General features: G+C 50.4%; 1 protein-coding gene across 2 annotated transcripts in view; it reads left to right on the top strand.

Annotated features, from left to right (window-relative positions):
• The window catches only part of Agfg2 (ArfGAP with FG repeats 2), a 36,778-nt gene that overhangs the window by 11,920 nt on the left and 9,400 nt on the right, over window positions 1-15,458 (top strand). The window contains exons 2-7 of one of the 2 annotated variants that reach the window (XM_052754091.1): window positions 7,297-7,390; window positions 7,895-8,010; window positions 11,036-11,183; window positions 11,869-12,022; window positions 14,016-14,141; window positions 15,012-15,047. In XM_052754091.1, coding sequence (XP_052610051.1) covers window positions 7,297-7,390; window positions 7,895-8,010; window positions 11,036-11,183; window positions 11,869-12,022; window positions 14,016-14,141; window positions 15,012-15,047 — 674 coding nt within the window. The remainder of the gene's footprint in view (window positions 1-7,296; window positions 7,391-7,894; window positions 8,011-11,035; window positions 11,184-11,868; window positions 12,023-14,015; window positions 14,142-15,011; window positions 15,048-15,458) is intronic. The other variant, XM_052754092.1, reaches the window with a different exon arrangement.

The raw sequence follows: 15,458 nt of genomic DNA, 5'->3' as shown, positions 1-15,458 counted from the left end.
GGCGAGGGCTGGCTCCTGCGTGTTGTCCTCTGCCCTACACACACACACAAACACACATATACACACACACGCACACACACACACACACATATACACACACACACAAACACACATATACACACACACGCACACACACACACATATACACACACGCACGCACACATATACACACACACACAAACACACATATACACACACACACACATATACACACACGCACGCACACATACACACACACATATACACACACACATACACATACATATACACACACACAAACATACATACATACACGCATACACACGTACATACACACATACACATACACACACACACAAACATACACACACACACACATACACACACACAAACATACATACACACGCACATACACACACACGTTACATAAGTCAAGTTTATTTATTTATTTATCTATTTATTTTTTATTAGGAAAGAGCTAAACAGGTTTACATATCCCTTGCTCACAAGAGTGGAGCCGAGTGTGGAGCTTCCAGCAGTAAAGAAACCCAGATCCAGGGTGTTGAATCTGAACACAAACATTCAGAGGAAAGGAATTCCCAAGTTTGAATTTGGCACCGATGAGAGGCGAAGTTAGATGCTGGGTGGGACTGGGTTTTTTCCACTGTTGACCTGGCAGAACCTTCTCCTCTCAGCCTCTCAGCAGGTTTGATGCTCTCGTGGATCGAGATTGAAGCAGAAATATAGGCCAGCATGAGGGTGATGAGGTGTGGTAAGGTGGAGATACTTGTGTGTCTAATAAAATCAAAGGGGAGGAGAGAGGTGGGGAGAGCCAGAGAAGACTCCTCTGGTGTCTGTACATGCATGAAGTTGCCTTTGCAGAGGACTGTGGAGCATTTCGAATGCTATTAGGGGCCTTATTTTTAAAAAAAGAAAGAGTAGGCCTGGGGATGTGGCTCTGTTGGTGGATGCTTGCATGCTTCCTAGCATGTGGGAAGATGCTGATTGGTCCCCAGTGGTTCTTAAGTTGGGTATGGTGGTGCAGGGGTGTAATCCCATCCGTCACTGGAGAGGTGGAAACAGAAAAGTCAAGAGTCCAGTGCCATCCTCGGCTGAAGAGCAAGTTCAAGGTTCAGCCTGGGCTGTCTGTGTGTTTCAGAAGTGAGGAGGGAGAAGGGACAAAGTGGATAATAACGCAGGCTTAAGACTTAAGTCCTGGAAACCAGCTTGCTTCCTCCTGGGCTTGCAGAGAGGCTCTGGGGGTAAGAGTCCGCACGCCCAGCATCCACGGTACATGTAACAGTAAGGAGGCGGGAGGTGGAGGCAAGGGGATTGCTGGGACTCGCTGGTTGCCAGCCTAGCTCCAGGTTCAGCCTCACTCAGGAGAGTGACAGAGCAGCACTGTCTCTCACCTCCCCACATGCACACCGCACAGGCGCATTCATTAACTGATTTCAAATGATTGCCCTATTCATCAGGCTGGGCAAGTAGATTTAATCTCTGGGTTTGTCTGGCATGGGGTTGCCATCGCAGAAGGGCAGTACCTCTTTCTCTTTGTGTGTGTGTGTGTGGGGGGGGACCTGAGTTTTGTTGGGGACACTGGGTGTGAGCCAGAGGGTTGGGTCTGTTTCATTCCAGGCCAGTGAGTCACATCTGGCCCATCACATGACCCTGGAACTCACATGACCCTGGGCTGGACCCAACGAAATGCAAAACACCTAGGCCAACTCTCTCAGCTGCTGGCAGGAGAGGGCCATGTTTCTACATCAGTGTTCGTTCGCAGCCAGCAGTGGCCTCTGTATGATTCACAGAGACATGGTCTGACTCATAGGCCCTGCAAGTAGGCCCTCTTCCCGAGCTGCAGCCTCCTTGTGGAGAGTTTTCCCTGCCCCCCAGACTGGCTGTGGTTATTCATAATCCAGTCCCCAGGCATCAAGGTCAGAGCCGGGCTCTCAGTACTGTACCACAGAAACATCCTGTTCCCTTCAGATGCATTCGGCCCCATGTTTTCCAGTCACCTCTCGGCCTTCCTTCACCTTGTCATACACCTCCCCTCCCGAGACACCCCGCCTGCCGAGCTCTGGCGGAAGGTCTGCTGTTCTTTTGATTGATGCCTGCCTGAGTCCCGCCTCCTTGTCCTTCCCCCTAACAAGGAAGCGCCTCTGTGTTTACAACTGCTCACAGTTCCTGGTTGTCCTTTCAGGAAATGTCAGTGACCTTCTTAATGATAGGCTTAAAATCTGTTTTTCTAATGTAAACATAATAAATTTCACCATTCCCATGACCTGACGGTTCTGTTCCTCCCCCACTGCTAATATCCTGAATCGCACCCTCTAATCCATCAGTGTTTGACTGGATGGTATCTATTGCAATGAAAAGTACTCTTGTGTCAGCTTCTTGACTCCCCAGCCTTCCTGGGGTTTTTTAATTTTATTTTTGTTTTTTTTGAGACAGAGTTTCTCCGTGTAGCTTTGGAGCCTTTCCTGGAACTCACTCTGTAGCCCAGGCTGGCCTCGAACTCACAGAGATCCGCCTACCTCTGCCTCCCGAGTGCTGGGATTAAAGGCGTGCACCACCACCGCCCGGCCTTCCTGGGTTTTTGTTTGGTTGTTTTTTGTTTTTTGTTTTTTCAATACTGAGGAGTAGAACTCAGGGCTTTATACATTAGGCCACTGAGCTATATCACTATAGTGTGTGTGTGTGTGTGTGTGTGTGTGTGTGCTAACACGTGCACAGGAGTGTATTTGTATATGTGTGAGTACACTTGCATGTTTACATACTTGTGTGGAGGCCCTAATCGGCCTCAAGTGTTGACCTCAGGTGCTGCCCACCTTCTGTTTTGAAATAGAACCCCAGTGGGACCCCAGGTTGCAGTTTGCCCAGGCTGGCTGTCTAACAAGCCGTGGGAATCCGCCTGTCTCTGCCTTCCCAGCCCTGGAGTTGCAAGCATGTACTGCAGTGCCTGGTTCTGGGTATCAAACTCAAAATCTCAGGCTCACACAGCAACGACTGTACGGGCCGAACTCTCTCTTCCCGATGTCTTCTCCCAGTCTTGTGTTTTGTTTCGAGGCCTCACCAAGTTGCCTAGGCTGGCCTTGAACTGATTGTGTAGCCAAGGCTGTCCTAGAACTTACAATTCTCCTGCTTCGGTCTCCCAAGTAGCTGAAATTACAGGCCTGTGCCCTGACAGTGAATTCCTTTTTCATTGGATACACTTGGTGGTCCAGACTCTGTCCTTCAATTTGCGTTTCCCTCCGGGCTCCCCTTATAACGCCTTGTACTTTGGCAAAGTGAAGACTTGTCAGTGGCCTGGTGTGGTGGTTGCAGGCCTGCAATCTCAGGAATTGAGTGGCGGGAGGCAGGGGGATGAACCTGAACTCTCTCATGAAACCTTGTCTAAGAAACAAAAGCAAAAACAGGCCTGGGGGTGTGGCTAGAGTGCTTGCCTGGTGTGCAGGAAGGTTTGGGTCCATCCCCCAGCCCCACCATAAAGCACCCTGGTGGTGCATGCACACCTGTAAGCCCAGCACTTGGGAGGTGGAGGAAGGACGGTCAGAAGTTCAAGGTCATCCTCGACTACATGTGGAGTTGGAGGCCAACCTGAGCTACAAGAGAAGCCACCTAAAAAGACAAAAAGGACTCAGCAGTGGAGGGACAATGGAGAGAAAAAGTGGAGAGACAGCAGAGTGGACTCGGGCTGGGATGCAGAAGGCCCTGGTGGTCTGAACAGGGAGAATCTGGAGGCTAAGGAGAGTGGACAATGGAAATGGTTTATTAAAAGCAGGCTGGCAGCTGGGTGGCGGTGGCACGCCTTTAATCCCAGCACTCGGGAGGCAGAGCCAGGTGGATCTCTGTGAGTTCGAGGCCAGCCTGGTCTACAGAGGGAGATCCAGGACAGGCTCCAAAACTACACAGAGAAATCCTGGCGGGGGGCGGGGGGGGCGGCGCGGGAAGCAGGCTGGAGCGGCTGGGGTATAGCTCAGTCGGTAGTGTTCATGGACCATGCAGGAAGCCCCAGGTTTGACCCCCAGCATGCATAGGAGGGGACATGGTCTCTAACACTTGTAATCCCAGTACTTGGGAAGTGGAGGCAGTGGGATTGGAGCTCAAGGTCATTCTTAACCACATAGCAAATTCCAGGCCAGCCTGAACTATTTGGGAGTCTTTGCCCCAAAAATAAAAGAAGGGGAAGAAGCAGGCTGACTCAAACTAACAACCAAACCAAATCAAGCCGTTAGTGAGCAAGCGCTCAGAGGAAGCTGGACTAGCTGAGAAACCGGATCCCAGCCGACTTCAGGACGGATCCTGTTGAGGAGCTGTTGTCTGCTCCAGGACCCAGCTCTGCTGTCTGGTCCCCTCTTGCCTTTCCTGAGACGTCATCCTCTTGGATCCCGCTTGTTGTTGTATAAGGGCATTTGGAGAGCCCTTACTCAAAAGTCTAGCCGCGAGAATGGCTGGAAACGACCTCCCGTGTCCCGGCCATTGCTAAAAATCCCTTAATGAACCGAGCCATTCATCACCCAGAAGCAGGCAGCCCTCCTTCCCTCTTCATTCTGGGGTTAGCATCTGCCCCTCCCCACAGTCGGCCGTCACTGACGCCGGCACGTTCACTGCCATTCTCCCAAACTTGGCAGAGATATCTTTGTGCTGTGAGTGTAGATATATATTCCTCACTTACGTATTTTTTATTTTATTATTTTACATGTATGGGTGTTTTGTCTGTATGTCTGTGTACCATGTGGGTACAGTGCTATCTGAGGCCAGAAGAGGGCGTCACAGTCCCTGGAACTGGAGTTAGACATGGTTGTGACCCACCATGTGGTTGCTGAGAATCCAGCGCAGGTCCTCTGCAAGAGCAGCCAGTGCTCTATGAACTACTGAGCCATCTCCCCAGCCCCATATTTTTAGTCATTTATTTTATTTTTTTGAGACAGGGTCTCATTCCTGGCTAACCTTGAACTTGCTTATATAGCCAAGGATAGCCTCCTACACCTCCCCAGAGCTGTGACTGCAGGTATCTCTGCCACCACAGCGGGTTTATGAAGGGCTTCATGAAGCATTCGACCAACTGAGTTACACAGTCCTAGAACCTCCCCAGTGTTTCAAAGCCAAAGAGGCCTCAATATCAGAGACTTTGTTATGTGCGTCCGAGGTCTCTCATTTCCTGGTCTAATTTATTTGTTTTGGCTTGGCTGGTTTTGGTTTTTGAGATGAGGGTAATAGGTCTACACCAGAGTAAAATGTAAAGTATAAAGCAAGGAGGACCTGGGGGCTGGGGAGATGGTCCAGTGGGTAAAGGCACTTGCCACCAAACCTGATGACCTGAGTCGGAGCCACGTGGCCGAAGGAGAGAACTGAGTCCCACAAGTTGTCCTCTGACCTCCACACGTGTGCACCGTGTAGTGTACACACAATAAACAAGTCAATAAATAAATTTAAGAAAGGCGAACCCATGAAGCCTCCACCTAGCTGAGGCCCCCTGGTTTCCTGTCAGAACCCCTCTGCACCAGAAGGCCAAGTGAGTGGGAGTGGGAAGTCTTTCTTTGCTATTGTAATCCCCACAGGGTGTCTGTGGGGAAACTTGGCTCTCCAGGGAGTTGACAGCAGGCACAGAAGCATGGCTGTGAGCCCATGTCATTCTCTCTCATGGCTGAACTTGACTTCCTCCTGCTTTATTAAAAGATCTTGGAGGAGGAAAGCCTGGGATAGTTCTTTGTCCAGATATGGCTCCCTGACGGGGCAGGGCGATGTGGGGGCGGGGGGGTGCTGTCCATTCCCACCCACAACTCCATCCTTCTGCTAAGGGAACAAGGCAGCTGCCTTCCAGATCCCGACTCTGGTCGACATAAGCCTATCTCTTGTTGTTGCCATCAGCAGTATTCAGGGGCCCCTTTTCTGCCATGTCTCCTGCTCGGCGGAGTTCACGGGACCTCAGGATGTGCCACCACAGGTCAAGAATAACAGGAGGAAATGGGATGTGGCTGAGTGTCTCAGCTCCCAGAAGTCACCCCTCAGTCTACAGGGGTGGACAGGATCTGAGCCAGACGAGAAGAGGTGTCCGGATGACAGGCCTCTGCCTCCTCCTCCGAGTCATTGACAGGGTCACAGTGTGTCTGTCTCTCTTCCTTGTCTCTCATTTGAAGTCTACAGAATATCCTCATGTGCGTTTTTCCCTGATACTAGCTTTTTAATTACATTTATTTATTGAGTGTGTGGGGCACATGTGCATGTGGAAGTCAGACAAGAATCTGCAGGCATCATTTCTCCCCTTCTGTTGTGTGAGTCTTGGGTGCTCAGATCTTGAAGCTCTGCGAAAAACTCCTATACCCACTGAAGCATCTTGGAAGGACTTTCTTGTTATTGTGTGGTGTCCCCCCACCCCCCACCCACCCACACACTTGTATTGCAGATAGAACCCAGGGCCTTGTGTATGCTAAGCCAACCAATTTTCAACTGATAAACCACACTCCTAGACCCCTTACTGGGGGACTCTAGGCAGGGGCTCTACCACTGAGCCACAACCCAGCCCCTCACTGGGGGATTCTAGGCAGGTGCTCTACCACTGAGCCACACCCCAGCCCCTCACTGGGGGATTCTAGGCAGGTGCTCTACCACTGAGCCACACCCCAGCCACTCACTGGGGGATTCTAGGCAGGTGCTCTACCACTGAGGCACACCCCAGCTCCTCACTGGGGGATTCTAGGCAGGTGCTTTACCACTGAGACACACCCCAGCCCCTCACTGGGGGATTCTAGGCAGGGCCTCTACCACTGAGCCACACCCCAGCCCCTCACTGGGGGATTCTAGGCAGGGCCTCTACCACTGAGCCACACCCCCAGCCCCTCACGGGGGGATTCTAGGCAGGTGCTCTACCACTGAGGCACACCCCAGCCCCTCACTGGGGGATTCTAGGCAGGTGCTCTACCACTGAGCCACACCCCAGCCCCTCACTGGGGGATTCTAGGCAGGTGCTCTACCGCTGAGCCACACCCCAGCCCCTCACTGGGGGATTCTAGGCAGGTGCTCTACCGCTGAGCCACACCCCAGCCCCTCACTGGGGGATTCTAGGCAGGTGCTCTACCACTGAGCCACACCCCAGCCCCTCACTGGGGGATTCTAGGCAGGTGCTCTACCACTGAGCCACACCCCAGCCCCTCACTGGGGAGTTCTAGGCAGGTGCTCTACCACTGAGCCACGCCCCAGCCCTGGAGTGTGGTCCTAACTGGGAAGATCTTACATGCTGCTGATTTATTTCTCCTCCATCACTGCCTTAATACATACACTGCCCTGGCTCACCTCTCTATCTCTGCCCTACAGGAGAGGCCTGAACCCCCCACATCGAGTCAAGTCCATCTCCATGACAACTTTCACTGAGCCTGAAGTCTTGTTTCTCCAGTCTCGTGGAAATGAGGTGAGCAGCCACCGCCGAAGGAGACAGGAGCAGGCCGCAGCTGCGCCACTTGCCAGCAGAACTTTGTCTCAAGATGAAAAACCCAATAGTTTCCTTTGAATTTATTTTCTTTTTTTTACATTTATCTATTTAGAGTGTGTGTGTGTGTGTGTGTGTGTGTCTGTCTGTCTGTCTGTGGTTGGGGGAAGAAAAGTTTCTCTCCTTTCATCATCTGGGTCCCAAGGATCCAGCTCAGGCCATCAGCTTATCTTCCCAGCCCCCAACAGTTTCTTTTGCGATGAATTTCTCTTTATATTTTTAGTATGTGCTAACGTTTGCCTTATGCATGGTGTTATGTTTATCTAAGGCCTGACCTATTCACTTATAAACTGTGGGGCAGGGATTTGTAGGTGCATGCAGATCCTCCCACTGTGTCCAAGCTCAGTAGATATTTTGTCTTTGAAGACATCGACCTGAAATCATTCCATTCACACTTGGTACATATTACTGGTTCCATTCCTTCAGGTGTGCCGCAAGATCTGGCTGGGTCTTTTTGATGCTCGGACATCGTTGATACCAGATTCCAGGGATCCTCAGAAAGTGAAGGAGTTTCTCCAAGAAAAATATGAGAAAAAAAGATGGTGAGTAGAAAGAGGGAGACACATGTCCAAGGCACCTTGTTGGGCAGCCCCATTGCCAAAGTATCGCTGGCATTTCTCCAAGACCAGACTTCGACCCCGACTCCCAGATTGAATTAGTGTTAAATTCTGACTTCAAAGTAATGAGTTGAAACTGAGCGTATGGGTGCATGCCTGTAATCCTAGCTCTCGGGAGGCTGAAGCAGGAGGATCAGAAATTCAAGGTCATAGCTGGGCAGTGGTGGTACACGTTTTTTTTTTTTTTTAGCCTCATCATGCAAGAGGCAGAGGCAGGTGAATCTCTGTGAGTTCAAGGCCAGCCTAGTTTACAGAGCTAATTCTAGGACAGCCAGAACTGTACAAATAAACCCTGTCTCAAACAAACAAACAAACAAAAAATGAATTCAAGGTCATCCTTGGGTACTTTGTGAGTTCTGGGCAAGCCTGGGCTACATGAGACCCTGTCTCAAAATAATGAGACAACAAATCGAAAGTACTCGTTATGCATCATTAACCTGCAGTTCTGTCTGTTTGAGACGTGTAGCCCAGGCCAACCCAGAGCTCCCTACATATCCAAGGATGACCTTGAACTTTGGATTCTTCTGCTGCTGCCTTCTGAGTGCTGAGGTTTCAAGTGTGCACCACCACACCCGGCTTATGTAGTGTTGAGAATCAAACCTGGGGCTTCCGTGCATGTTTGGCCGGTGTTTTGCCCACTGAGCCACATCCCTAGCCCTAACCCTGCAGTTTTGATGTCCTCTCTGTTGGGGAATGATTGGACCAAGGAGGCAGATCTGTCCACGTGAACTGGTTTCTACCGCTCCGTAGATCTTGAATACACACATGTGCATGTGTGTGCCAGGGCGTGTGTATAGAGGTCAGAGGACAAGTTTGTGGAGCAGCTTCCCCTTCCAGGTGGGTCTCAGGGATCGAACTCGGGTCGTCAGCCTTGGCAGCAAGCCCCTTTACCCACCGAGCCAAATCACAGGCCCTCCATTTCAATTTTGAGGCAGGGTCTTTTGGTGAACCTGGCACTTGGCAGTTTAGGTAGACTGAGTTCCCGGTAAGCCCCTGGGACCTACTTGTCTCCACCCCTAGAGCTGGGATTACAGAGAGACTTGCCACCACACGTGACCTTATGTGGGTGTTGGGGATCTGAACTCAAGTCCTCATGGTTATACGACAGGCACTTTACCCACTGAACCTGAGACCACTTCCTTGGGGTGCTCTAGCATTAAGATGCTTCCAGAATAAGGGTTGTAAACGTAGAGACTGGAGGTCGGGACAGACTGAGCTCCATGTTGGACAAGGTACAGTCACATTCTCTGTTCAACTGAGAGGGAGAAGTCAGAAAATCTGGTAGTGCGGCCTGTGATCCTAGCCACTCCAGAGGCTGAGGGAGGAGGCGGGAGTTCAGGGCCAGCCTGGGCAACTTAGTGAGACCCTGTCTCAAAATCACAAGTACAGAAAGGGCTCCTGTGTAACCTGTGGGAGGCCCAGACTTCAGTCCCTAGCACTGAGAGAGTCAGCGACAGGGAGAGACCCAGAAAGTTAAGAGGGGGGTGGGCTCAAGAAGGAAGGTGTAGGGGCTGGAGAGATGGCTCAGGAATTAAGAGCACTGACTGCTCTTCCAGAGGTCCTGAGTTCAATTCCCAGCAACCACATGGTGGCTCACAACCATCTGTAGTGAGATCTGGTGCCCTCTTCTGGTGTAAAGGTGGACATGCAGCTAGAGCCTCATATACATAAAATAAATAAGTCTTTTTTTTTTTTTAAAGGAAGTTGTAAAATAACAAAACTGCTCCATCCGTATTGTGTATCTGATCACTTAAAACCAACGAAGTTTGAGATGTTGAAAGAGGAAGGAGAGAAATCTGTTTTTGTTTTTTTTTTAATTATGTATACGGTGTTCTGCCTGCAGGCCAGAAGAGGGCGCCAGATCTCATTACAGATGGCTGTGAGCCACCATGTGGTTGCTGGGAATTGAACTCAGGACCTCTAGAAGAGCAGCCAGTGCTCTTAACCTCTGAGCCATCTCTCCAGCGGTTTTTTGTTGTTGTTGTTGTTGTTGTTGTTTGTTTGTTTTTTTCTGTTTTGTTTAGTTTTCCAAGGCAGGTTCTTCTGTTTAGCCTTGTCTATCCTGGAACTCACTCACAGAGCAGGCTGGCCCTGAATGCAGAGATCCTCCTGTCTCTGCCTCCGTTGTCCTAGGATTAAAGGCATGCACCACCACCACCACCACCTGGTGAAATCCATTATTTTGAACAAATAACATAAGCTCATTAAAAAAATCCTTTAGGGGCTGGAGAGATGGCTCAGAGGTTAAGAGCACTGCTTGCTCTTCCAAAGGTCCTGAGTTCAATTCCCAGCACCCACATGGTGGCTCACAACCATCTGTAATGAGATCTGGCGCCCTCTTCTGGCCTGCAGGCAGACGGGCAGACAGAACACTGCATACATAATAAATAAATAAATCTTTAAAAAAAAAATCCTTTAAAGAACCCAGGTGTGGTGGTTAAAGGCCTTTAATTCCAGCACTTGGGAGGCAGAGGCAGGCAGATCTCTGTGAGTTCGAGGCTAGCCTGGTCTACAGAGTGAGTTCTGGGACAGTCCAGGTTACATATTAAATCGTATCTCAGAAAAAAAAATTTTTTTTAAATAGAAAAGGCCCAGAGAAAACTGGACATCCCTGAAGGAAATATTTATCAAAATCTGGGTATGGTAGTATACACGTTGAGTCCCAGCACTCTGGGAGTGGAGGCAGGAAGATCAGTTAAGTCATTTATGGTTACATCCTGACACCATGTCTCAAAAACCCAGAAGAATGATGGCATGCACAAAGCCCAGCTCACAGAAGCAGAGGGGCACACTCGAGAACATTGTTCGACCGCTAAATTCTTTTTATTCATAAAAGGGAACTGCTAAAGCAACAATGAAACTTAGACCCTGTGACTTGTTTTTTTCTCAACCACCTCAGCTGACAGAGTCAAGGTTTTCTCTTTCACAGCGTAACTGTTCTTTCTCACAGGTACGTCCCCCCGGAGCAAGTCAAAGGGCCCTCTTACAGCAAAGGCAGTGCCTGTACCTCCACCCAGGGCTCTGTCCCGGAAGGGAAGCCCGTGCGGACACTTCTGGGAGACCCTGTGCCCTCTGATGCTGCTTCCTCTTCGAGCCAGGTAACCCAGACCTGATCCTCCCATTCCCACTGTGGTTTGGTGTAGATGGTGTGCGGCAGGGTCGGCGCTTTCCAAAGGCAGATCTCCAGGATTTAGCAGACCAGCAGTCCAGGAGCTGGAAGTTGGTTCTCAGCCCTGCTGCTACCTCAGGCTTGTATCTGGTATCCCGGGACCCCAGGAGGAAGTGGTACCTAATGACCTCAGTCCTGACCCTCCCTTCTGCGGAGCTAGGACAGCACTTCCTGGATCCGGCAAAGACGCAGAAGCGAGAGCTCCTGGACATTGTGGCAAGTTGCCATGCGTCTTCGGGCTACCTCTACGTGCTCTCAAATACCTGGTTCTCAGGGCTGATGTTCTGAGAGAGGATTAGCTGAGTTACAAGAGGTGCTTAGAGTTCTAGGGGACCCAACACACTCTTCTGGCTTCCAAAGTCACCAGGTACACATATGGTATACACATAAATGCAGACAAAACACCCATATATGTAAAATTAAAAGGAAGAAAAGAAAAAAAAGAGGAACTTAGGTAACTTCTGCATGGGACCCCTCTCCGCCGAGGGCACCAACTCACTCTGCCTTCTCTCTGCTTAACTGTTTGGGGGCAGCCTGGGACGGTCTGGAGGGACCCAGGTCACGGGTGGGATTCTGACTGTCACATGCGATTCTTTCCCACGTCTGGCAACCAGTCCCAGGCTCGTACAGCCCAGGCCAGGACCTCCCAGCCTCCTTCCCACTCGTCCACCAAGAAAGCCAGCACTGACCTGCTGGCCGATATCGGCGGAGACCCCTTTGCCGCTCCCCAGGTGGCACCAGCCTTTGCCTCGTTCCCAGCCTTTGGAGGTGAGTGCCGCCTGTGGTGAGAACCCGTCTACACCGTGTATAGTACCACAAAGACGTTCGGTCCACTGGGGCCTGACTTTTCCGTGTGGCTGGCAGAACAGGGGGTCAGGGAACAGCATGGACTGTATTTGGGAGTTTAGCCGTAGAGCATATCCGTGGGGGCCCCCAGGCCGTCCTTTATCAGTCCGAGAACCCATTTTATTACTTCATCTCTGCTAAGCAGGGAGCCAGGTGTTGTAGGGCATGCCTGTAATCCTGATACTCGGGAGGCTGCAGCCGGAGAAGAAAAGGCTGGCCGATTTTCCCCACGTATGTGTGTGTGTCCGTGGTCACGTGCGTGCACTTAGAGGCCAGGGGATTACAGTGGCTGTCGTTCCTCCGCTGTCGGCCACTTTTTCTTTTTTCCTTTGTACTTTTTTTTTTAGATTTATTTACTTTATGTGTGTGAATGTTTCTCATATATGGATGTCTGTGCACCTCACGCATGCCTGGTGCCCATGGAGGTCAGAAGAGGACTTACATTCTCTGGAGCCAGAGTTACAATGGCCGTGAGTCACCATATGAGTGCTGGCCATGGAACCCCAGTCCTCCGCAAGAAGAAGTGTTCTTCACCACTGAGCCATCTCTTCAGCACCGACCTTTTTAATTAAAATAAAACAAACAAAAACCACTTCTCACTGGCCTGGAACTTGCCACGTATGCTAAGCTGGCCGGCCAGTGAGTCTCAGAGGTCTGTGTCCTCAGTGCCGGGATTATAAGCACATTACGTGGGTCCTGGGGACGGAGCTACCCTCTAGCAGAGACAGAGAGAGAATGACTCTGTCTCTTTTGGAGACAGGGCCATGCTATGTAGCTCAGGCTGGTCTTGAACTCATGATTTTCCCCACTCCAGCCTCCTGAGTCCTGGGGTCACAGGTGTGAGCCACCGTGCTTGGGTGTCTAAGTTAGGTTTCTGTCGCTGTGATAAAACACTGACCAAAACCAGTATGGGTAGGAAAGGGTTTATTTGGCTTACACATCCTGGTTCACAGTCCCTTGAAAGAAGTCGTAGCGGGAACTCAAGGCGGGAACACTGCTTACACACTTGTTCCTTGTGGCCCGCTCACCCTGCTTTCCTCTTCTTTTTCTTTTTCATGTTTTGTTTTGTTTTGAAGTTTTGACACAGGGCCCCACTGTATAGCTCTGACGGGCCTGGAACATGCTATATAGACTAGTCAGCCTGCTTTCTTACATAACCAAGGACCACCTGCCCAGAGTGACGCTGCCTGGGTTGGGCTGGACCCTCCCATATTAGTCAAGGAAATGCCCCCACAGACTTGCTACAAGTCAGACTGATGGAGGGAGGCACTTTCTTTTTCTCTCTCTTCTGTTTTGGTGGTGGGGTAGGGGGACTCTATAGAGCCTTGACTTTCCTAGAACAAACTGTATAAACCAGGCTGGCCTTGAGCTCACAGAGACCCCCTGCCTCTGCCTCCCAAATGCTGGGATTAAGAGCGTGCACCACCGTGTATGGTGGAGGCATTTTCTCAGTTTGAGGTTCCTCTTGCGAAATGACTTTAGCTTGTTTCAAGCGGGCAAACCAGCCAACTGTGGTGGTTGGAAAGAAAATGGCCCCTAAAGGGGATGGCACTCTTAGGAGGTGTGGCTTTGTTGAAGTGGGTGTGGCCTTGTTAGAGGAAGTGTGTCACTGTGGGGGTGGGCTTTGAGGTCTCCTGTGCTCAAGCTACACCCAGAGAGACAGTCCACTTCCTGTTGCCTTCTGATCAAGATGTAGCCAGCACCCTGCCTGCCTGCATGTCACCACACTCCCTGCCATGATGCTAACGGACTGAACCTCTGAACTGTAAGCCCCCACCTCAATTAAATGCTTTCCTTTATAAGAGTTGCTGTGGTCACAGTGTCCTTCACAGCAGTGGAAACCTGACTGAGACACCAACACATCTGGTTCTGTGCACATTTCCTTCACGCAGCCTTTGTCTTCCTCCCCCTGTAGGCCAGACTCCTTCCCACGGAGGCTTCGCCAACTTTGACGCCTTCGGCGGCAGCCCTGGCACTTCCGCCTTCGGAAGCCTCCCTCCATCTGTCCAAGCCCCGTTCCAGGCCCAGCCGACCCCTGCAGGTAAACTGCCTCACCCATTGCCTGCCTGTCTTTCGATAGCATCAGCTGTCCACGTCCATGTCTTCCTTCCCATCCCCATTGACTGGAGAGGAGGCATAAGGAACTGCTTCTCCTTGAAGGGTAATGAGTGTAGGGCCGGCCAGTTACAGAGGGCACAATGGTCCTGTCTTCCATAGGAGGAAAATTGCCCCAAGATCGGCACAGATTCTACCCCGAGACAATTTTCTTTCTTGTTTTTAATAGTAATTTATTTTACATATTTGGGTTTTTTTTGTTTTGTTTTCTTTCTTTTTTTTTTTTTTTTGAGACAGGCTTTCTCTATTTTACATATTTGCATGTGTGTGCGCATACCCAGGCAGGCCCATGGGTGCCATGGCACTCATGTGGAGGTCAGATGACAATTTACATGAATGGTCCTGGGAACCAAACCCAGGCCTTCAGACTTTCATCACAAGTGTCTTTACCTGCTCCTCTGACCCAGTCAGAAAACTTCTGACTGGAGATACTGGAGGCCCGAGTCCTATAAAAATGTGTGCATCCTGTTCTTATTGTCTGTAATATCCTGCCCCAAAGGGTCAAGTGGCTAGGTGAAGTTCAGGGTAATCCCCAGGCATCCACACCCACCCCTTCCAAGATCAAAGGTCTTTAAAACCGAGTGTTGTGTTTTTAGGGATCCCAGGAGACTCTGGCTCTCTTTCAAGCCTGTGATTCCTTCCAGAGCCTCCAGATATCTGTCTCCATAGCCCTAAGGCTGCCTCTCTTCCTTCGGCTGTTCAGGACACTAGGAGTTGGCAGCTGAAGGGCTGTCGACCAGATGTCTAGGGACAAGCCAATGACTCACACTCTTTTTCCCTTCTCCGCCCTCATTAGCAGCCAATCGGATGCTAGCCGGAAGTTACAGCTTTGGTGAGTCCTTCTATGCAGCCCCCAGCCAACTCCAGGTCCTCTGAAGTCTTTAAACATGTAGCTGGGCACTCCGGTACACACCTTTAATCCTAGTACTTGGAAAGCAGAGGCAAACAGATCTCTGTGAGTTCGAGGCCAGCCTGGTCTACATAGTGAGTACCAGGATAGCCAGGGCTACATAGTGACCCTGCCTCAAAAATAAATAAAATGTAGCCAAAGTGTGGTTCAAGTGGTAAAGTGTAATTAGAGTATTTGAGAGCCTGGGTTCTATCACCAGAATGAAAAAAATACAGCATTATAGAACAGATTATCTAATTGTGCAACACAGGATAGCAGAACCAAAATTTCCTGGCTCTGCCTTAACATCCGCTCTGTGCCACTCAGGACTGCAGGGCTGCTTTGGTTTGATTG

Source organism: Peromyscus californicus, unplaced genomic scaffold (assembly GCF_007827085.1).
Source record: "Peromyscus californicus insignis strain IS unplaced genomic scaffold, ASM782708v3 Scaffold_2__1_contigs__length_46816999, whole genome shotgun sequence".
Taxonomy (NCBI): Eukaryota; Metazoa; Chordata; class Mammalia; order Rodentia; family Cricetidae; genus Peromyscus; species Peromyscus californicus.
The sequence above is the reverse complement of the archived record's forward strand: the minus strand, read 5'-3'. Positions and strand labels throughout refer to the sequence as shown.